Source organism: Xyrauchen texanus, chromosome 7 (assembly GCF_025860055.1).
Source record: "Xyrauchen texanus isolate HMW12.3.18 chromosome 7, RBS_HiC_50CHRs, whole genome shotgun sequence".
NCBI classification, from domain to species: Eukaryota; Metazoa; Chordata; class Actinopteri; order Cypriniformes; family Catostomidae; genus Xyrauchen; species Xyrauchen texanus.
This window is the reverse complement of record NC_068282.1, coordinates 39,701,342-39,725,940: the sequence shown is the minus strand read 5'-3', so window position 1 is coordinate 39,725,940 and position 24,599 is coordinate 39,701,342. Positions and strand designations below refer to the sequence as shown.

General features: G+C 42.0%; 1 protein-coding gene across 1 annotated transcript in view; it reads left to right on the top strand.

The window, feature by feature from the left end:
* Nucleotides 1–5,666: 5,666 nt before the first annotated feature.
* The window catches only part of LOC127646764 (calcitonin gene-related peptide type 1 receptor-like), a 37,950-nt gene continuing 19,017 nt past the window's right edge, over nucleotides 5,667–24,599 (top strand). The window contains exons 1-5 of the mRNA XM_052130628.1: nucleotides 5,667–5,964; nucleotides 21,446–21,539; nucleotides 21,699–21,864; nucleotides 22,219–22,332; nucleotides 23,194–23,306. Of these exons, the coding sequence (XP_051986588.1) occupies nucleotides 21,492–21,539; nucleotides 21,699–21,864; nucleotides 22,219–22,332; nucleotides 23,194–23,306 (441 nt within the window). The 5' untranslated portion in view covers nucleotides 5,667–5,964; nucleotides 21,446–21,491. The remainder of the gene's footprint in view (nucleotides 5,965–21,445; nucleotides 21,540–21,698; nucleotides 21,865–22,218; nucleotides 22,333–23,193; nucleotides 23,307–24,599) is intronic.

Here is a 24,599-nt window from a genome sequence, read left to right as displayed (position 1 = left end):
CCAGCAAGGCCACCCCAGAAGCCACCAGCTTAAGATGGTGGTCAAACATTATCTCAATACCCTAAAATTTGAACACGGCCGTGGAGCGTGTTATGAATAGTTGCCACCCCTGTGCCATGCTGCATCATGCATCAAGTACAAGGATTGAGCAGACCCCCCAAACATGCCCATAAAGTCATACTTATTCTCCGACAGTGACATAATTCACCTCAACCCTACTTCTTATGAATGAGCGGCATGTTACCTTGCTTTGATACAGCTCTGCATTCAGATGCGCCCCATGAATGTCCTTCTGGCAGTCATCTGCACTTACTCTGCTCCTGAATTTAAGCCTCTTGTAAATGATGACTTCCAGCACCAGCACATACTCACAATGGAACTGGGACACGCAAAGAAGTGTTAGAAAAACACTGTTGCAGAAAGGGCTATTCAAGAGCTGGAGGGAGAGTTGTTACGTAAAGATCCTTTGGGTGGTGCTGTCTCTCCTCTCAGTCTGTTGGTCACTACAGCTGTATTGAACTCTCCTCTCTGCTCACGTGGTTTGTTAGCCGGGGAAATGTGGACTCAATGAGTTCAGTTTTCCAATGCCCAAATACTCTTCGGTGATGACACTCTTATTTCGGTTCAGCAACAGCAGCACCTTACAAATCACTTATACACTCTCCTAAAGGATTATTAGGAACACCTGTTCAATTTCTCATTAATGCAATTATCTAATCAACCAATCACATGGCAGTTGCTTCAATGCATTTAGGGGTGTGGTCCTGGTCAAGACAATCTCCTGAACTCCAAACTGAATGTCAGAATGGGAAAGAAAGGTGATTTAAGCAATTTTGAGCGTGGCATGGTTGTTGGTGCCAGACGGGCCGGTCTGAGTATTTCACAATCTGCTCAGTTACTGGGATTTTCATGCACAACCATTTCTAGGGTTTACAAAGAATGGTGTGAAAAGGGAAAAACATCCAGTATGCGGCAGTCCTGTGGGCGAAAATGCCTTGTTGATGCTAGAGGTCAGAGGAGAATGGGCCGACTGATTCAAGCTGATAGAAGAGCAACTTTGCCTGAAATAACCACTCGTTACAACCGAGGTATGCAGCAAAGCATTTGTGAAGCCACAACACGCACAACCTTGAGGCGGATGGGCTACAACAGCAGAAGACCCCACCGGGTACCACTCATCTCCACTACAAATAGGAAAAAGAGGCTACAATTTGCAAGAGCTCACCAAAATTGGACAGTTGAAGACTGGTGAGACATTCAGATGGTAGAGTCAGAATTTGGCGTAAACAGAATGAGAACATGGATCCATCATGCCTTGTTACCACTGTGCAGGCTGCTGGTGGTGGTGTAATGGTGTGGGGGATGTTTTCTTGGCACACTTTAGGCCCCTTAGTGCCAATTGGGCATCGTTTAAATGCCACGGCCTTCCTGAGCATTGTTTCTGACCTTGTCCATCCCTTTATGGCCACCATGTACCCATCCTCTGATGGCTACTTCCAGCAGGATAATGCACCATGTCACAAAGCTCGAATCATTTCAAATTGGTTTCTTGAACATGACAATGAGTTCACTGTACTAAAATGGCCCCCACAGTCACCAGATCTCAACCCAATAGAGCATCTTTGGGATGTGGTGGAACGGGAGCTTCGTGCCCTGGATGTGCATCCCACAAATCTCCATCAACTGCAAGATGCTATCCTATCAATATGGGCCAACATTTCTAAAGAATGCTTTCAGCACCTTGTTGAATCAATGCCATGTAGAATTAAGGCAGTTCTGAAGGCAAAAGGGGGTCAAACACAGTATTAGTATGGTGTTCCTAATAATCCTTTAGGTGAGTGTATAGTGATCATTCTAAAGTCCCCTTTGCACAGAGACATCTTAACTCTTTACTTAACGTGGGTGACATGGTCTATCTTCACTCTGTCGGAAACAGGTCACGGGCATGGCATCGGTAACTTGTCATCTATGTGGACCCCCAATTTTGTAACATCAGAAAGTGTGTTGGGTCCCAGTTACGTAGCTCATCGTGTGAGACAGTCTGATGCTTCAAGGTTCCTTGTCAGGCTCACCCCCACCTACCCGACTGATGGGGAGCTCTCCACTGGCCCATCCCCCATGCAGCATGGACCCCTTGTGCAACCTGAACTTGCTAAGTGGGATTTTGATAGCCCACGCCGGTCGTCACGTTCCAGATGCCCACCTGTTCACCTCATAAACTATGTTCTTGACCCTTAAGAGGCCTTACTGTGTTCATGTTTGTGTTATTTCTAAAGTTATGCTTAATTCAGTTCCTTGAAGAAAAAAAAGATAAAGGTTGCGCCTGTACCGAGTAGCAGCACTGGGTTATATCTGTTCTCTCATTGGTTATTGGGCACTCATTCTGTTATATGTGTGCCTGAGTGACGCACATGCTCTCTCTGTTCTCAGTAAACTTGCAACCTTCTATGTGCTTGTGTTTCGGCTCCTTATTATCTTTACTGGCACAGATCACAGCATCAGCAAAGCAGCATATATAGTAGAGGGAAAGTGAAGGTGTAGACTGAGTTATGACATCATAAAAGATGGATCATATTTTTTGAAAAGCAGCATCGCTTTGCAGGGGTTTTACCTTTTTGATGTAATATGAATTATTATTTATGAAGTTATACTTTATGACGTTTATCCCACTGGATTACAATTGTGTCACAGACAACCACTTCAGCATTTGATGAGGTCCTAAACAAACAATTTGTCCTCTTCATTTTCACTAGCAAAGTAATTATGTAAGAACTGGATTGGACTGAAATAATTTACCTAGGCAAATTACATAAAATGCATTTTATTGTAGGTAACCTGCTCCCTGAAATGTGTTTGCCAAAGCATGAAATTAATTTCATTGAGGGAACTTATGAGTATTTAAGAAATAGGTCATTTTAGTCTTTCGTATCTGAGCCACTATACAAGCTGTAGGCCTACAAATGGGTCACCAATTGAAGCACTGAAGAAAACACAATTGTTTTCTAAAAATCTGTTGCAAACTCATAATTAAATGTTGTTAAGGTCTGTATGATATGGCAAACACTAGCTTAGATGATCAATGTAAAGAAAGGACATTTCTGTCTCATTATTATTTATTTTCTTATGTTACTTGATATAATATTTATAGGACTATACACTGAAAACCTTGACACATTTTGACATCTTGCCAGTCCCTTGTTTTTCCAAGAAGAGAGGAAGTGTGTGGAAGTGATGCCCCCTTTTTGGAGTTGGCACAACCGCCTTTTGGACTAACAATGCCCCCATCTGGAGATCTCCGGCCTGCCTTTTTGTAGGTTGAAGGTTCCTTATATCTTTGCTGGCGGTTTGGAGCTCCCACCCCTTTTTAGAGCTATGACTGCAAAAAAGCTCTGAAGCTCTGCCTTCCATCTCTTCCCTTCTCAACTGCCCTTCAAGTCAAGTAGGTGTAGCTGCAGGCCGGAGACCTCCAAATGGGGGCTGAATCACCAAAAGAGGGAAGGGTTACTCCAGAATCTGCGTTACTCCAGAACTGGCGTGGTTACATGTACTCCAAAAGGGGGTTGCGCCAACTCCAAAAGGGGGCGCCACTTCCATTCACGGTTAAGGTAAAGGACAGGGTTAGGTAAGGGGCTCCCTATATCCCAAATGATGGTTTGTAGCTCCTGCCCCTTTTTAAAGATATAGGGAGACTTAACCTTACCCTTTCCCTAACCTTAACTATAACTGCATTCAAAACAGAATAAATCTGCCTCGGAAGGGCACTTCGAAGGGGGAACAATTGTGGCTGCCATGTTGAAGGATTGTTCCAAACTGAAGGGCTCATAAATAGCTGTTTCAAAGGGCCCTTTGAAATAGGCATTTCCGTAGGGTCCAACAGATCGATACTTCGCTGCCAAGCGGATCAGAACTGGAGCATACTTCACAAATATGGATGGTTTGCAAAGTTTAATTTAGTGTGCGTTCCATTCTGTTGGGCTCATCCCTATGCCCTAATCCCTTTGGAGGATCGGCCCTCCAGAGTGAGAGCTTCAGATGCTTGAAGGGTGTTGGGCTCAAAAATATCTGTAATTCAGACAGCAATTTAACATAATCTATTCAAGCCAAAGGAGCCGCCATTGCACATAGTCTGATGCTATTTAATATCACCTGCACCTTATCAGAAATATTAACACATTATTTTGCCTCACTAACTGCTTTCAAAATGCAAACAGAACAGGAATTATTTAAATCTTTATGATTTTATGAAGAAAAGTAAGCTTCATGTTGGAAAAAGTTGTGTTTATCTATTTTAATAAAAAAATAAACAAATGTACAGGGCATTTATTAAATAAATAAAATGCCACTAATAATATAATTATTTTATTTAAAATGCTCTAGAATAGCAGATCCAAATAATTTATATTTTTCTTATAATAACTAGCCAGTATCAAAGAAAATCATTTTAAAATTATTTTAAAAAGTTAATTTTGATCATTAAAAGCTATAATAGATGAAGAGATGAAGGGATGTCACATGTTTTTAGAACCAGATTGTAGTTGTATCTGTTTAATTTACACCAAATTACACTTGGCAAACCTTGGTTTTTGTGACATATTCGCTGGCTCAGGTCGCCTGGCATCAAAGTGTCTATCTGTTGAAAGAATAGGTCTCTGCAGTAATGGGTGTTTTCAAATCTGTGGGCGTTTTCAAACCGGGATGGGTGTTTCTAAACTAACCAATGAAAGTAGGCAATCTCAATGGTTTGTAAACACCCACTTATTGGGAAAAGCCCATTTTTCTTCTGCAGATATATATAGTCTATGGAAATGTCCATTTTGAAGGGCCCTTTGAAGCAGCTATTTATGAGCCCTTTGGTTTGGAACTTCAACATTGCGGCCACGATAGTTCCCACTTCTAAGTGCCCTTCGGAGGCAGATGTATCCCGTTTGGAACACTGTGTTAGCGTAAATTAAATCAGCAGCAATTGCAGTCTATTTCTATAAACAAAAATATGTGACATCCTTTCATCTCCATAGTCTATAAAAGCTTTTAATTATTACAATGGACTTTCAAAAATGATTTTAAACCCCTGGCTTTTTGTTTGAAACTGGTAATGCTTGTGCTATTTTGATGTAAATTCGCTGGTTCAGTCTTATTTTAAATGAGTTTAAATAAAATAATAATACAAAATGGCATTTTATTTATGTAATAAATGCAGTCTATATTTGTTTATTGATTTCTTTTTTATTAAAATAAATAAAACACAAATGTTTAAACATGAAGCTTAGATTTTTCATAAAGTCATAAAGATTTAAATAATTTATTTTCTGTTTTGTATTCTGAAAACAGTTAGTGATGCAAAATCATGTGTAAATATTTCTGTTCAGTGTCAGCCTTTGTACAAAGCGGCTCCTTTGGCTTGAATAGATGATGTTAAAGTGCTTTAAGAGATAATGATATTTTTTAGCCCTATACCCTTCAACACCCCGTAAGCGATTAGGGCATAGGGATGAGCTCGGAACGAAACGCACCCCGTAAGTCAAAGTTACACCCACATTTGGAGTAGGCGCAACCACCGTTTGGAGTAACCCCGCCCTTTAGGAAGTAATCCCGCCCTATTTTGGAGATCCGCCCCCATTTGGATATCTCCGGTCTGCAGCTATACCTATTTGCTGCCTGCCTATCCTTCTCCTTCAAGAGCTCAAAAATGCTGTTGGAATTTCGACCTTCGTCAGAAATATCACTAGGGGGCGAAATGCGACAGTCGTTTGAGACAGAAAAAACGCGGATTTTGCGGGACTTTATACTCTCCCTTGCAGCGTACACGGGTTGTGACGGGATGCTCAGATGAGCTGTGTGATGACACAGGGAGCCTGTTACACACACTCCTTTGCTGCTCCAGGAGCCCCCATCTCATCAAACAACACATCTCTCAGGACACACTACGCACTGCCACTGCGGAGAACGGAGGACCGAGCAAACAAGGTATGAAAGAGGATTTACTATTCACATGACAACACGATCGGATGAACAAGGTTTTCTTTTTTTGCTACGCGTATTTCTTGCTCACGATTTCTTTAAGGAATCAGATCATTGCTCTCTTAATTAAAAGGTTAGAGCAAACTTTACTTTGCTGCTGTGTCATTGCTCAGAATGGAAACAGAAAACATAAATTTCTGTTTAAACTTTTTATTACTTGCAGTAAGCTTGATAAGTATACTAAATCACATTATTGCCGTCATGGTGTTTGTTTAATTATTTCAATTTCACTTTCATGGATAAATAGGCTTGTTTGTTATACTCGTCTTTGTTCAGATTAGTCAAATACGATTTAAATATCACATGGAAATAAAATGGTAATGGTAGATAATCACTTGTACAATTTTTGTTGTTTCTTTAACTTCAGGCACTTTTATGTCCCAGGTTGATTTTTTATTAAAACTAACAGATTTCACCTTGTATATTATTGTTATGAAGGTATAGCAAATGTCTTAATCATGAATATTTGCTATGTTTTTATGTATAGTTTTTTATCGTTTTACCCTCATACAGACTTTCAAACTTACGAAAATCCACCACAAAAGCACAAATTATTTTTTTAAACCTATGATGATCTAAAGAAAGTGTGAAATAGGCTAAACATAATAAACCATAAATAAACAATTAATAAATTATTATACAAATCTGTCCCACATTTTTGGCATCATTAAAAGTTAGTATACTTTCTTCACCAAGGAGACAACAGTGTAACTAAAAAGAATGCTTGATATAATATACAACATTGATGTGTGATGTAAGAAGAAAACAAATGACAGTTTTAATTATTATGTCATTTCCAATCAAACTGTAATTTTGTCTCTAAACTTGAAAAACATAAGCTTATTTAATTGTTAGTAGCTATTTAAGATTCATAAATGCTAGCTATTAAATAGACCTTTTTTACAGTCTGTGATGTTGTGGTTCCGCCTTATTTAGCAGCGTAAATCTAGCAAACGTTTTTCTATTTTTTATAATTATTTTTTAAATATTGAGTGTAAGTTTATAACTTTATTCTGTGTGTTATATTACCCTGGAATAAGTTTTAAAAAATGAATTACGACAGCATCAAGTGCTTTCTATTATAGCTGCTGAGAGAGTGAAAGTAAATTTGGCATCTTCACCCATTTTACTGTCTTAATATTTATTCCTCTTCTGGAAAGTCATTCAAACATAAGAGCGATTTTTTTTCTTTTGGTCTTGGACCAAATGGGTAAGTGAAAATAATATTTGTTGTGATCTCCCATTCACCGCTGTCCAAGTTTACCCTGCAAACTTTTACTTCTGTGTTCCAAAACCTGGTGTGTGAAAAAGGTCTATTAGCTGTAGGAAGACAAAGGAGAAATGTTATTCCAAAAATGTCATTTCCACAACAGAATGCTATTAAACATAATGCATAAACAGAATGACAGCCTCAGTCACCATTCAGTTTCATTTGTAGAGAGAAAAAAAAGATGTGATAATTGTTAATGGTGACTGAGACTAATGTTCTGTCTAACATCTCCTTTTGTGTTCCACAGAGGAAAGAAAGTCATATGGGTGTGGAACAACATAAATGATGAGAAAATTAGGGCAGTATGTATTTAATTTTTTTGGGTGAACTATTCCTCTACAGGATAGTTTGTAAATGTTTTTTCTTTTACCAGAATGCCGGCAAGTGGTTTTAAATCTCATATATTAATATGCATTTCAAATTAATAATAATAATAAAAAAATATTTTAGGTGCATTACCAAAAAAATCTCTTTGGGTTCAGCTTTCTTCCTTTGTGCCATGTCTCTTTAAGATAAATCTTTATGAGTGAAGAGAGGAAAAATCTGGTGTGATATCCATGGGTGTTTCCTAAACGGACATAAGTTAAACTAACTGTCAGGAACTGATTTAAGGCTTCCTGATTTAAGGTCTGGAGTGTGGCTTTTTGCGACCAGGCCCAGAGGATAGATAGAAAGAGAGTGACAGGAGAGAAGGACAATGAGAGAGAGAGAGGGTGGGAGGATTTAGCTATGAGAGAAAGGGGTCCCTGGGAATGTCACATCTATAAACCACTCCTTTAGCTTTACAGGAAGGGCAAAAAGTTATCATGTTTTGGCCCTCTGTTTTTCAAGGAAAAACACTTTTAAATTCGCATTACTGTAAGAATCTTGTCTATCAAATGATTTATGCCAGCCATCAACATGTGGTTGGCACTGCATTTATCACTGTTTTTCCATCTCTTAAAGTATCATTATGTAGTTTTATGTTCTGCTTTTAAAATTCTTTCACCATGTTGTTCTAATTAAGATGAAGATCCTTTAATTGTACATATAATCATCAAGAGAATCTTAAAGGGGTTATTCTCCCAAACATGAAAATGTTATTTAATTTCTTACTCACCCTTGTGTTGCTATGCTGCTAGTTTGATATCTTGTTATATGGGTAGTTGACAAATAACATGGGCATTAAAACCGCATGTATAATGATTATAAAAGAATTACAACAGTTTATTAGATTATCTTCCCATGTTTCTCATTTTAGAATGAAGGACTAGGGCTGAGGACATAATGGATCTCTCAGCGTTTGGGTTGTGGTTGTGGCTTATGAGCACTTGTAGTAGTTAAAGACTAATGTATAGTAGACTCTTGTAGTAGTCAATTCATGTAATTTGCATTTACGGCTATGTGACTATCAAATATTCACATAACGATAATTGCTGAAGCTTTTATCACTGCAAACAGTATTATCACTGAATTTAATTACATTACAAAAATGGGTAGAAAGATACACAAACTTATTTGTTGTTGTTCTGTTAATAACAAGTTTAATTAGTTTTTTTCAATACCAAACTGGCCTTTTAAATTAAAAGATAACAAAGAACCAGAACATTTAAAAAACTAATTGATAACTAATTAGCTACAACAATAGTATGCATGTTTTTCTGGAAAGCAAGCCAGTTGCTAATATAAAGAAAGGCACTAGCTAAAAAAATGACTGAATGGCAATGTGCGATTGCATTGCATTCCAACTTGAACTTAATATTGAAATCATCATTGTGCCACATTGCCATTATTAATTACAGGATTAGCTGAGTATTAGTTGCTATTACAAGATGCAAAATTTACAGTGTAGAGGAGTTTTAGCGAACAACTCTTCAGCCACTTGAAAGCAAGTGACACATTATCTGCAAATGGCAACAACAGTTCACTTTCTTTGTCGTCTTAGTTGTCACTTAGCAAGTTGTCTCTTAGAGTGTGTTCTCTTACGAGAGGTTCTCTCGTACTGCGTAAGCTAGCTTACGCTACGGGAAAGATTCATCTTTTCTGAGATATTGAAGCCAAAAAATTATCCTTAATTTTTGTATCCATTGTCAACGCAGTGCGGCAGCTGCAGACCTTGAGCGGGCTAGCTAGCGAGCTCATAGGTTGCTCTGTGGCAACTGCTGCAGCCTATAGACGAGCTTGGGCTGAACTCGCGATCCAATGAGAGGCGCCCGCTCACTGCATCAAAGCCCGCCAAAATGGGCGTGACTAGAGTGCATATAAGCGTAGTTCGTAGGCTGGAACCCTGATTTTCATCTCTTCAGCGAAGCTCTCCGCGATCGCTGACCTGGAAGCCACGTCGCCGCTCGAGGGGCATCTAGCAAGCGTGGACAGCGCTAGAAGAAGCCGGCCGCCTCAGCCACCTTCAGCCATCCTGCGAAGCTACGCCATCCGACGACGTATCCTTTTATTCAGCAAGCTAGTTCTCACGTAACTATTCACAAAAGAGTACGAAGCGTCTTTTCAAGATGCCTCGCTCCACTTGCGCCTCATGTCGCGCTCTTCTCAGCACAGGAGACCGCCACATCATCTGGCGCCTCTGCCTGGGACTGGGGCACGCAGAGCTCGCCCTCACTGAGGGCGGATGCGATTTCTGCGAGGAGCTACCGATGTCGACCCTGCGGCTCGACTCAAGCCGTCAAAGCAGAAACCGCCACGCTTTACCCTCAGTCACGCAGGAAGAAGCGCCACAAAGGCTGCCGAAACTGTGGTTGAAGCGACTGCCTCGCCGAGCCTCTCCTCGAAAGCATCGCTTCACCCTCCCCGCCTCGGACGCCGCAGTTGCCGCCGAGCGCCGCGACTGCTGCCATCTCGGATGACGAGGCGGAGGATAAGGGCCGCTGTTCCATCATGGCTTCGACAGCGAGGAGTGGACAGGCTCCCAAGCCTCCTCCTCGCCCAGGAATCCAGCAGGACCCGCCCGAGTCGGCGGGAGTTAACACGCCTCTCGCACAGGCCGTCGACCGCCTTGGGCTCGAGTGGTCACCGCCCCTGAGCAGGCACCCAACAGACTCGACGGCTGCTTTCTTCAAAGCCATCGGCGCTTACACCAGCTGCCCGGCCGCTCCCTTCCTGCCGGAATTACATACGGAGCTTGCAAAGTCGTGGAACGCCCTTTTTCAGCCAGGACCCGTTCCCACGTCTCCACCTCTCGCGTCGGTGGACGGCGCCACTGAGAGAGGCTACTCCGCGGTAGCAGCACACCTTTGTCCGCCCTCGCGAGATGGCGTTCCAAGCCTGTGCTCCCGTCTAAGGCCTGCAGAGCGACTTCGCCTATGTTGGCCGCGCCTATTCCGCCGCCGCCAAGCCGCATCTGCTCTGCACTCAATGGCCGCTTTACAGATCCTACAAGCAGACCTTCTTCGGAGTGGGATGAGAAAGGCAGGCACCCAGAGGCTGTTACTGATCTACTGGCGCGACAGACCTCGCCCTTCAGGCTACCAAAGCTGCAGCCCAAGCTCTAGGGAAGTGCATGGCCTCGCTGACTGTGACCGAGAGACACTTATGGCTAACACTAGCCGACATGGGAGAAGCAGAGCGCTCCACGTTCCTCAACGCACCGCTCTCTCCGACCGGTCTCTTCGGCTCCGCGGTGAGTGGCATTGTTGACCGCTTCTCAGAAGTCCAGAAAGCCACCCAAGCCATGAACCTCTTCCTGCTGCGTCGCGCTAGCTCCTCTGCAGGCCGCTCACATGATCAGCCTCCTGCACGAGCCTCTTCACAGCCTCAGTTCAACAAACTCAGACTTCTCAGCGTCGACAGGGCTGCCGCCTCGATCAGGCTCAGACAGCCGCCGCGAGACCGCCGCCCCGCTGGCCTCGATTTAAGGTAACGCTGAAACCAGAGCAACCGAAGTCTTCCTAACTTTGTTGAACAAACGACGGCTCAGTCCCGCCGTGCCGGACCACCGTCAAAGCTTTGCCCCTGTCAGTCCCCTTCTCTCAGGCTACTACAGTGGTGAATTTAGCAACCAACAAGCCGGTGACACTGCCCGCTTGCTCTGCACTCAAACGCCGCTTTCACGGCGACCCAAATAAATCTTGTAAAGAGCAAACATGTCTTATGTGTAGAAAAAGTGCCCACAACCCAGTGTTCGCCCCTACACACAAGCATAACACATCCCGTGCCCCTATCAGAGCACGCTCTCATAAAGCGGTTACGAACCGCTCGAAGCGCCAGAGTCAATGAAGGCGCTCACAAATGCGCTGCGCGTGCCCATTCTCTGCCCGCTCTGTCACACGCACCAGCCCTATGTGTAGAAAATGTGCCCACAATCCAGTGTTCACTTCTGCACACAAGCACTACATGTCTCGTGTCCCCACCAGAGCACGCTCACATAAAGCGGTTACTGAACCGCTCGAGCGCTAGAGTCAATAAATGCGCCCACAAATGCGTAGGCGCCCATTCTCTGCCCGCTCTGTTACACGGCCAGCAACCATTCCTCTGTGTGTAAGTCCCGTGCCCATGACTATGCTTGCGCATCACGTAACAGATGTGACTCTTTCCCCATTCATTCCAATCGGAAGTCACTCACAAAACAGCCTGTTCATGCTGTCTGCGAGCAATCATGCATGAACACACTAAACGCTCACACATTTTGTTCAGCTCTGTGTGCGGCAATCAGAGCTGAATTGGCCATTCACCCTCTAGCGTTACGCTTCAAAGCGTGGGAAGCTATTCCAGGGATATCCAAGTGGGTGTTAAGCACAATACAACAGGGCTATTTGCTACAGTTCGATCGCCGCCCTCGCTTCAGAGCGCGCTCGAAACCACTGTGAACACGGAAGCAGCGTGCATGCTTCGCTCAGAAATAGCAAGCCTTCTGTGCAAAAGGGCCATAGAAAAGTGCCACCCTCTCTGAGCGAAGTCGGGCTTTACAGCCGTTATTTTCTTGTTCCCAAGAAAGACGGCGGCCTCAGACCCATATTAGATCTCAGGGTTTTGAACAAGGTGCTTGCAAAAAGACCGTTCAAAATGCTTACAATCAGGAAACTCCTCGCGCATGATGCGCCAGGGGACTGGTTTATTTCTCTAGATCTGAAAGATGCATACTTTCAGATTCAGATAAATCCCGTCACAGGCCATTCTTGAGATTCGCCGACGGCCAGGTTTATCAATACACCGTCCTTCCGCTCGGCCTGTCCTTAGCACCCGTACTTTCACGAAGTGCATGGATGCGGCGCTCGCACTCCCTGCGGAGTCAGGGTTTGCGAATTCTGAACTATTTGGACGACTGGCTGATTATGGCTCAGTCACATATGGAGCTTCTGTCTCACAGAGCAGTTCTCCTCAGCCATCTGAACAGTTTGGGTCTTGCAGTCAATTGGACCAAGAGCTCACTACAGCCCAGTCAGACCATTTCCTTCCTGGGAATAGAACTAGACTCCGTGGCAATGACGGCTCGCTTATCTACACAGCGCCAGACGCCGTGTTCAGCGACTAGCCGCATCTTTTCAGATGAACAGCCTCACGCCTCTGAAGAAATTCCAGAGAGTGCTAGGTTACATGGCCTCAGCCGCAGCAGTACTTCAGCTGGGTTTACTGCACATCGCCCGCTTCAGCATTGGCTAAACACCGCGCGTCTCGCCGGGCTTGGGTCACAGGCCGCCAGCCCATCAAGGTGACTCAGACCTGCATATCAGCTCTGCAGCCCTGGACAGTGGCCGAATGGTATCAGCGGGGAGTGACAATGGGAGCTGTATCTCGCCGAAAAGTCATCTCGACAGACGCGTCCAACACGGGTTGGGGCGCGGTCTCGCGAGGGCTCTCCGGTTTCGGCCTATGGTCAGTTCAGGAAAAGCTCCTTCACATAAATTGTCTGGAAATGATAGCGGTCGAGTACGCTGCAGGCGCTTTCTCCACGGTCATTCAGGGTCACCACGCCCTGGTCCGTTCGGACAACAGATCTGTGGTATCCTACCTAAACCGTCAGGGCGGTGTCAGATCCAGGAACCTCTTCCATCTGACAAAACGCATACTGAGTTGGTCCCAGTGCCACCTGCGCTCGCTGAGGGCGACGCGACGTGCCAGGCCACCTGAACGACGGCCCGGACAGACTGTCCAGAGACAATATTCCCCAGGGGAATGGTCCCTGCACGCTCAAACAGTCCAGACGTTATGGCACCTATTCGGCAGAGCAGAGATAGACCTCTTTGCGCCCAAAGAGAACTCTCACTGCCCAATATTTTTCTCGAAGCGAGGACGCCGCTGGCCCAGGACTGGCCCAGACGCCCGCTTTACGCCTTCCCTCCCGCCTCGCTATTGCCACAGGTAATGCAGAGGATCAGGAAACGGCGTCACTCGGTGCTCCTCATAGCCCCGCTGGGAGAATCAGACATGGTTCCCGGAGCTTATGCAGCTGTCACTGACAGCGCCGTGGCCCATCCCAGTGAGAGCAGATCTCCTCTCTCAAGCTCAGCGGCACAATCTGGCATCCCCACCCAGAGCTGGCGCTGCATGCGTGGTGATCAACGACTACCCGTCGCTCTGCCAGAAGGAGTAATAAACACCATCATACACGCTAGAGCCCCTTCCACGAGAAGACTCTATGCGTCAAAATGGTCTGTGTTCTCAAAATGGTGCACCGACAGAGACCTGGACCCACGGACATGTGGGGTGTCGTCGCTGCTCGTATTTCTACAAGAGCTGCTGGATAAGGGCAGATCCCCATCCACGCTCAAAGTGTATGTGGCGGCCGTTGCGGCGTTCAGCTGAACCCCTGCACGGCCAGTCATGGGGTAAAAACGAGCTGGTCATCCGCTTCCTCAGGGGAGCTAGAAGGATGAACCCCGCGCCTCCATCGGTTCCTATCTGGGATCTTTCTATAGTTCTCGAAACTATGAAAGCCCCCTTTCGAACCACTTCAATCCGTGGATTTGAAATACCTTTCACTCAAAACCGCTTTTCTGACTGCCCTGTCATCAGTCAAACGTGTGGGAGACCTTCACGCTGTCTGTCAGCTGCGTGTCTTGAGTTTGGACCAAGTGACTCCAAGGTCATTTTAAAGCCTAGACACGGCTATGTTCCCAAGGTGATCGGTACTCCTTTCAGAGCACAGGTCATTTCCCTATCGCCGCTGCCAGCACCGGATAGCGACGCGACGCCAATCTCCTTTGCCCGGTCAGAGCACTGAGATTGTATACTGCGCGCTCCGCTGCTTTCAGACGCTCGAGCAGCTTTTCGTTTCGATCGGGCGCACCAAAGGTCTCGCCGCCTCGAAACAGACACTATCTAGATGGGTAGTGGACGCTATTGCTGCTGCATATGCGTCAAAAGACCTGCCATGCCCGTTGGGCATTAGGGCTCACTCCACTAGAGGCATGGCATCCTCGTGGGCATGGTCCAGCGGGATTTCCATTCACGACATATGTGTGGCAGCGGGATGGACTTCCCCTCCACCTTTGTCAGATTTTACAATATGGAAGTGCCCGCTCTGCAGGCAAAACTACTAGCGGTTTAATACGCTACAGCTCCCCTGGTGAGCTGCACTGATGGGACACATTCCACACAGACCGGCACCGCCGCTCTGTCGCTCCCTTCCCACTATGTGCTTATGTATTACACAATCAATGACCCGCATTCTTGCCGGCCAAATATTATTTCCCCACTCATAAGGGCTCCCCGGGTCCCCCTTAATTCCCTGGGGCTCATACAGTGGATGCTAGCTTACGCAATACGAGAGAACCTCTCGTAAGAGAACGTATCGGTTACCTAACGTAACCTCGGTTCTCTCTAGATGAGGGAACGAGTATTGCGTAGCCGGCCGTGCTTCAGCGCCACGGCGACTTTTCGCTTCAGTCAATGAAAACCAGGGTTCCAGCCTACTGAACTACGCTTATATGCACTCTAGTCACACCCATTTTGGCGGGCTTTGATGCAGTGAGCGCACGGACGCCTCTCATTGGATGCGAGTTCGCCCAAGCTCGTCTATAGGCTGCAGCAGTTGCCACAGAGCAACCTATGAGCTCGCTAGCTAGCCCGCTCAAGGTCTGCAGCTGCCGCACTGCGTTGACAATGGATACAAAAATTAAGGATAATTTTTCAATATCTCAGAAAAGATGAATCTTTCCCGTAGCGTAAGCTAGCTTACGCAATACTCGTTCCCTCATCTAGAGAGAACCGAGGTTACGTTAGGTAACCGATACGGTCTCTCAGATTTCCAAAACAGTTTGGAAAAATGAGCAGAACTGTCACAGCTTACGTTTATCTCACTGAATTGCTCTGGATGATTATCCCGCAGATGAGCGAACATGTTGGATGTGTTCCCATGTTTCTCTGCCACTTTTCTGCTACATATTTTACACAAAGGGAAAACATCTTCGACCAACAATACCTCTGCATATTTATAGAACCCAAAATACTTCAACACTTTTGAGTTATCCCTATTAGAGGGTAGATAAAGGGTCTGCTGTGTTCCTTTTTTTGCCATGCTTCTCATCCACGTTTGTTTTGTATACATCACTGTGTGCATGTGTCATTTATGCCGCATTCACACAGTCTTGTGAATCTTGATTCACTGATGGATAAAAACTACTGAGCAATAAGACTTTTTTTGACTAAATGGTTATCTAAAACTATTTACGGTGTTTGAAAGTGCTCATGATAACAATATCGTGCATGTTAATTACGGTGATATACCGTATTATAGAATACACTTACATGCCTACTTATGGCTTTTAGGTCATTATTTATCAAGCCCTGCTTAAAACCTCTTAAAGGTGCACTCAGTAACATTTTTCTTTGTGTCATTTTGAACTTACACTGATACCTAGCTGCTTGGATGCAACATCATTAAAAATCAATAGTTTTCAGTTTCGGATGCCGTTATACAAATGTAGTATTCACAGTCAGCTTTGATTTAATCAATGAGTGAATGTGTCAAATAACATTAAACATCATGTTTATATGACTGGAGTCTTTATTTTAATGTGAGGTGGTTTTCTACATATATTGCAAAATTATAATTCATGTCTTTAGGAGTTGATCATTTTAAATAAGGAAAAAATTACTGAGTGCACCTTTAAGTTATTCTTTATATTAGAAAATGACCCCTGCAGATTCTTTCAGCTATGCATAATTTCATTTAAGATTTGGTTAATTAAGTACATGCATTTTATCCAAAATACATTTTAGGCAAAATCCACACTAATCCGTTTTCATGTCAAAATGTCATTTTAGTTCCCTAACATCAAAATTTTCCAAAGTATATGGCATTGGAGAGAGCGTTGAAAGTAAAACATCTCAGTGCAACACTGTTCTAGTATAGATGAGAGGTATACATGTGATGAACTCAATCAATACGTTTTCAAATGAAAGCTTTTCTGCTGGACAGAAATCTAGGTATACAGTAGCGCCCAAAAATATTTGGACACCTCTTGGCCACACTTAAAAAAAAAATGACGAATGTCATTGCAATTGATAACAAAAGATCTATTCAAGTGGCATTTATTTTAAATAAATAAAGCACATGCAAACAAAACATTTCACAAAGCACGTCTGTTAGGTTTTAAATGATTAAACAACAAATTGTTCAAAAGTTTGGACACTCTCTGGTTGTCAAACTTCAGTGGAACGTGTCCATAGTTCATGTGATGAACTACTCCTATGGTTATTCAAGGAATTGTGATTGCTTGCTCCTCTTTGATGATTCAGACAGGGCTGGAGAGTCTTTATATGTCATTAAAGGGGTAGTTCATCCAAAAATGAAATTTCTGAATGTTAGCCTTGGTCTCCTTTTGTGTTTTTCCACTAAAGAATAAAGTTATACAGGTTTGGAACACTATGATGGTGAGTAAATGATGACATCAAACTCTTTAAATCAGAAATGTAAGCAAGTTTAACCACTCTTTTTGTATTACTGTTACTTTACACAGAAATGTCTTTAAAGAATATGGCTATTTAAGAGAAAATTATTCAGATCCTAATGGAAGTCCTCCAAATGTACATTCATTCTCTTTGTCCAGACTTCTGGGAAGCATGTTCATTTTCAAGACTAAAGAAAAAACAAAAGGATAATTTTCCACATATGAGTCTTGTCATGTGGTTTCGGTCCCCATCCAAGCAGGAAATGTTTGGAAGCCAAACAAAAGAATCACATGACGTTTCAGCCCCTTGGCCATGGCCATACCATATTAATTTAAAAAGGAAATAACAACAGAATCAAGGCAGATGTTAAAGATGTTTCAGAACGCTCTGATGGTTCCACATGGAACACCATAACAAGAATAGTCTCGGCTTGTGTATAATCAGTCTGCACGTCATGAAACATGTAAAAATGGTGAATATTTGTTGCACAGTTTAAAACTGATTTGTAATGTTATTTGTATAGAAACATGGGCGTAGATTTGGCTTGAAAATCGGAGGAGTTGATGCATGAAGCATTAACAAGTGTCCATTGATCATGATATAATTATTGTGTGTGTGTGTGGGGGGGGCTGTCCCCTGTAATCTACGCCCCTGTATTGAATGAACCAAAACAGAAACAGAGAACTCTATAATGCATTTTTAATGATGGTATTTCAAGAAAGCTTTGATTCCCTCCTATTCTTTCCAACTTAACAACAGTTCTGTTACCACACTCCTGGTAACAACACTAGGTTCACAGTTTACCTGGCACTAGCTGTTTGTTTACTGTCAGTTGCTTGACAAAAATAACCACTAGAAGGTCATTAGGAAAAGCACACTTCCCCCAAAATGTGTTTATTAGTGGTGCTTGCAAAGCATCACTATTGTAATCTCACATACTTATTATTATATTTTTATTTTTATTTTTATTTATTTTATATCTCTTAACAAAACTTCGGCACCTAACTCGTCCCCAAGACCGCTTGGCGTAGACCCACCTAATGAGGTGTCAAATCGAACGGCCTATTGAGGACACATGTGCTATGACTTTTATAAGTTTATCGGGTACGGTATTTGCCCCAGGGGCAAAAAAGCGCCTAAAAATCCCATAGACTTAACATTGCGACAAACTTTGACGCTCACAGCTCCAAGCTGAGGATTTCAGAGAAACGCAGTGATTTGCCACATTTGAAGAGGCTGGCAGGCTCTGTAAGAGCATACCTCAATATGGGGTAAAAGTTGCACCCCTGGGGGCAGGAGCTGCCCAAAAATGCCCCAATTGACTTATAATGGTGTAGGACGGCCCATGAAATGAAAAGGCATAGGGATTTGTATTGAACATAGCTCTGGATCACAGTGTCATAGAGACGATGGGGTGGGCTCATTTTACTCAGACAACCAATCAGTCTCTCAGGATCATTGTGAAGCTATCAAGCCACGCCCTAGCAACCATTAAGAGCACCTTAGCAACAAGTCCCATAGACTTCTATTGAAAGAGATCAAAGGGATATCTCCGGATAGAAGTGTCATAGAAACACAAGGGTGGTCTCTGCTTGACTCGGACAGCAAACAGCCAATCATGCATCACTTCAACACTTCCTAGCCCCTCCCTAGCAACCATTGTCGAAAGCACCTTAACAACCAAAATCCATAGAGGGATATCTTCCATTCTGAATGTCACAGAGGCATGGGAGTTGGTTTATATCATTCATACTGACAAGCAGCCTTTGGAGATTCATGATTGGCAGCTGCCAAGCCACTCCCTAGCAACTACACAGAGTACCCTAGCAACCGCTTAGCAGTAACTATATCTCTGCACCAGAAAATCAGAGAGACTTCTGGGTTGATTTATTTCAATCAGGATGGCAAGGAGACTTCATAAGTATCACTATGTTAACTGCCTAGCAACCAGATGGGGTTACCCTAGCAACCGAGTAACAAATCACATATCTCTGCATCAGAAAAACGTAGAGACTTCCGGGTTGACTTATTTCAATCAGGATGGCAAGGAGACTTCATTAGTATCACTATGGTAACTGCCTAGCAACCAGATGGGCTTACCCTAGCAACCGAGTAACAAATCACATATCTCTGCATCACAAAAACATAGAGACTTCCGGGTTGACTTATTTCTATCAGGATGGCAAGGAGACTTCATTAGTATCACTATGGTAACTGCCTAGCAACCAGATGGGGTTACCCTAGCAACCGAGTAACAAATCACATATCTCTGCATCAGAAAACGTAGAGACTTCCGGGTTTGACTTATTTCAATCAGGATGGCAAGGAGACTTGATTAGTATCACTATGGTAACTGCCTAGCAACCAGATGGGGTTACCCTAGCAACCGAAGTAACAAATCACATATCTCGGCATCACAAAAACGTAAAGACTTCCGGGTTGACTTATTTCAATCAGGATGGCAAGGAGACTTCATTAGTATCACTATGGTAACTGCCTAGCAACCAGATGGGGTTACCCTAGCAACCCACTAACAAATCACATATCTCTGCATCACAAAAACGTAGAGACTTCCTGGTTGACTTATTTCAATCAGGATGGCAAGGACACTTCATTAGTATCACTATGGTAACTGCCTAGCAACCAGATGGGGTTACCCTAGCAACCCGACTAACAAATCACATATCTCTGCATCACAAAAACGTAAAGACTTCCGGATTGACTTATTTCAATCAGGATGGCAAGGACACTTCATTAGTATCACTATGGTAACTGCCTAGCAACCAGATGGGGTTACCCTAGCAACCCACTAACAAATCACATATCTCTGCATCACAAAAACGTAGAGACTTCCGGGTTGACTTATTTCAATCAGGATGGCAAGGAGACTTCATTAGTATCACTATGGTAACTGCCTAGCAACCACATGGGGTTACCCTAGCAACCGAGTAACAAATCACATATCTCTGCATCAGAAAAACGTAGCTGACTTCTGGGTTGGTTTATTTCAATCAGGATGGCAAGGACACTTCATTAGTATCACTATGGTAACTGCCTAGCAACCAGATGGGGTTACCCTAGCAACCCACTAACAAATCACATATCTCTGCATCACAAAAACGTAAAGACTTCCGGATTGACTTATTTCAATCAGGATGGCAAGGACACTTCATTAGTATCACTATGGTAACTGCCTAGCAACCAGATGGGGTTACCCTAGCAACCGACTAACAAATCACATATCTCTGCATCACAAAAACGTAGAGACTTCCGGGTTGACTTATTTCAATCAGGATGGCAAGGAGACTTCATTAGTATCACTATGGTAACTGCCTAGCAACCACATGGGGTTACCCTAGCAACCGAGTAACAAATCACATATCTCTGCATCAGAAAAACGTAGCTGACTTCTGGGTTGGTTTATTTCAATCAGGATGGCAAGGACACTTCATTAGTATCACTATGGTAACTGCCTAGCAACCAGATGGTGTTACCCTAGCAACCGAGTAACAAATCACATATCTCTAAATCACAAAAACGCATAGACTTCTGGGTTGACTTATTTCAATCAGGATGGCAAGGACACTTCATTAGTATCACTATGGTCACTGCCTAGCAACCACATGGGGTTACCCTAGCAACCGACTAACAAATCACATATCTCTGCATCACAAAAACGTAGAGACTTCCGGGTTGACTTATTTCAATCAGGATGGCAAAGAGACTTCATTAGTATCACTATGGTAACTGCCTAGCAACCACATGGGGTTACCCTAGCAACCGAGTAACAAATCACATATCTATGCACCAGAAAATCGAAGAGACTTCTGGGTTGATTTATTTCAATCAGGATGGCAAGAAGACTTCATAAGTATCACTATGGTAACTGCCTAGCAACCAGATGGGGTTACCCTAGCAACCGAGTAACATATCACATATCTCTGGATCAGAACATCGTAGAGACTTCCGGGTTGACTGATTTTACTCAGGATAGCAAGGAGACTTCATAAATATCACTATGGTAACTGCCTAGCAACCAGATGGGGGTACCCTAGCAACCGAAGTAAAAAACACATATCTCAGCAGTTATAAAATGCTATTTGACGAGTTTTGCCACGGCAAGCACCACTCACATTTTCTTCAGGAAATGTACCTATCTAGTTTAAATTTTTAGTTCCTTAAAGACTCTTTTGGGTTAATACACTTACCTAAACCAAAAACTGTAACCAAGCATCCTTATTTTGTCTATTGATCAGTCTGTCTGTTCATCTCTCATCCATCTCTTTATTTAAATATGTAATAATTCTTCATATTTTCTGTGCTTGTTTTCAGCTGAAACATTCAGATCATTTGGACACAGAAAAAAAAAAAAGCAACAATGTTTGGATGCTGGATTATCTTTCTTTTACTGTCTGCAACATCTGAGGTACTATATTTGTAATTTGGACTCTTATATAGGAATTATACATGTGCCACATCATGCATAACAATTATACAATTCAAAAATAAAAATAACTGAAAAACAATCATACATTTTTTCAAAGGTTTATGTATGTTCAATTTTAATTCTCATTCCTTTGAACAGTTTTTTGTGGTGATCCGCTCAGAGAACAACACTGGAGGTACGGCCCAAAAAAATGCTCATGAAATGGACTTTACTCGCCACAACATTTTGACCGCGCAGTTTGAATGTTACCAGAAGATTATGAAAGACAACAAGATTATGAAAGACACTAATCACAATAAAACAGGTGAACATTTCTTATTTCTACAGAAAATGTATTTCCATTCTAATTTTTGGTAAGCCAGGACTATAAACTTTTACCACACATGATTGATTTTATTGTTGATTCTAAGTTGAAAACTGAAAACGTTTAGTCGGCTGTGATCTGACTAGTCACTGAGAAAAACAATTACCTCTAATAATGAAATTTTGTACTGTATGAGAACAATTACATGACAGTCTGAGCATCAGGAGCAAATATACATGTTAGTTTATTGAAAACAGGTGTTGGGGTGGTCTAGCATAGTAATTATAAAAAAGCAGTTGTATTGTTCAACAAAGCCCTTGTTTTAAATAACACATTTAAATGACTGTATTACAGATGGTTCTATGTGTAAACGGACCTGGGATGGATGGCTGTGCTGGGACGATTTGGAAGCAGGTGTCACCTCGGCCCAGCACTGTCCGGACTACTACGATGACTTTGACACCTCAGGTGATTCCCACATAAGATTTGTTTGAATTACTTTGTATCCATAAGACATCAGGCCCTATTTTAAGAGCATTAGTGCTAAGTGCACCGCTGATGAGTGATTGTATCAGCACTCACTTCACTTCTACCAGTCGATTTAGAAACATTTTATTCATTTAAAAATAAAACCAAAATATTTATAAATTCAAATTACACTTCAAACTAAACAAAAATCTAATCAAAATAATGAAGTGGTAAAAAAGAATACCAAATCCAAACATTTTACCCTCTCCAACTTCTTCCTTCCACTTTTGCAGTGACTTAAAAATCACTCTACATCAACAAGTGGAAAATACCAATACAAATTAGATCATAAATATAATTGTAATTATAAGCATAATAAAATTTTTAAAATAAACCTTGATAGATAGTTTGACATAAATCTCATACATTTTTGTTTCAGAAAATAACAGTGATCATCATGGACATATTTTGATGTTCTACTATATTTTCAGAGTTTGGACATGAACATTATTACCACATTTTATTGGTGAAATCTCCAAATTGCAAGTGTAGAAATTAAATTTAAACAGACAGACATTACAGGTATTGAAACGTTTTAGCGCAATGACCTATTTCTCAGGAAAATAGCAAATTGTGTTTTTGCGACACTTCATTAACATGCAATACACCCACAGTTTGTGCGCATACACCCATAGAAAGCGCAAACACTCCCACCCGTGCTCAGAATTTGCGCACTCACGAAAATTGGATAAGAAGTAGCGCACAGTGCTGCACTTTACGCGCTTACGAAAATAGAGCCCTTCATAATAAAGCCTCAATTACTGTATATTAATAACTGATTATTGAATCATGTTTTATCAGAAATGGCGACGAAGATTTGCACTGATTCAGGCCAGTGGTTTGTCCACCCGGAGAGTAACAGAACATGGACAAATTACACAGGCTGTCAGCATATGTCTACTGATCACAAAAGGGTGAGCTCTAATTTAGGATTTCCCAAGGTCCTGGAAACCCCACACTGGAAAAATTGAAAGATTCCTGAGGCACCATTTGAGGTTCTTCAGATATCACACTGAAGGAGCCCTCTGAAGAATCAATTTAGATCTCTGAGAAAATAATTATTGGTTCCTGAAAAAACTCTAAAGACTGCTAATGGTTCCTCCAGTAACCTGGAAGAATATATATCTGGAATATATAAATAGGATATTTGAGACTCATTTAAAGGATCTTTTAAGTTTTATAGTAGCGGTCCATTTTATTCTAATAATTCATACGTTTCTTGTACACAAAACAATTTTTGTTAACTCTTTCTATGAAGCCCATATTTATAATACATTGTAAAGGCATTATAATGCATAAGTAATGTCTCATAAAACACCTTATAATATATTATAACTTCTCATAAATAAATGTAACCAAAATTATAATTCATTATAATACTTACCTTTTCATAGTTATACCAAAGACTGTAATGCATTATAACACAAGCAACATCCAATTTTATCTGCAGATGTTATAAAGTACTGTGTTATATATATTTGTAATGTACTGTATATAAAAGTTAAGTACAGTGACAAAGCAATGTCTTAAGATATTTTATCTGGCCATAAGACATTATAAGTCATGCTGGAAGTTATATACTGTACATTACAGATCCACAAATACAAAATAACACACATTCAATGTAGATATTGAAGAAAGGCACTTGAAAATCATATAACCAACCTTCTTGGGTGTAAACACAAAAATCAAACTGAACTACTGGACTCTATTCAATAAACTTTAATGTTTGTACATCAAAGAACACTTATAATATGATCACGTCTTAAAGCCTTTTGACTGTTTACACTATGCTGTTTTTGCATGAGAGCACAAATACAGTTAACTTTATTAACTTCTGCTGTGTTAAAATTGGATGTTTCTTGTGTTATAATGCATTATACACTTAAGTATAACTATGAATAGGGGAAGTCTTATAATGTATTATAACTGTAGGTACAATTATTTATTAGAAGTTATAACTTATTATAAGCTGTTTAATGAGACAATATGAATGCAGTATAATAGAATGTATAATGCCTTTACATTGCATTATAAATATGGGCTTTGTGGAAAATGTTACCCAATTTTCTTGTCATATGTTGTTACAGTTTACTTAAGCATTAAAAATGTAAATGCTAAAATGTATGAACAAAAAAATTATTAACAACTGACACAGCCCTTTAACAGCTCTACAAATCATTCATTTTCCTTGCAAATATATAGAA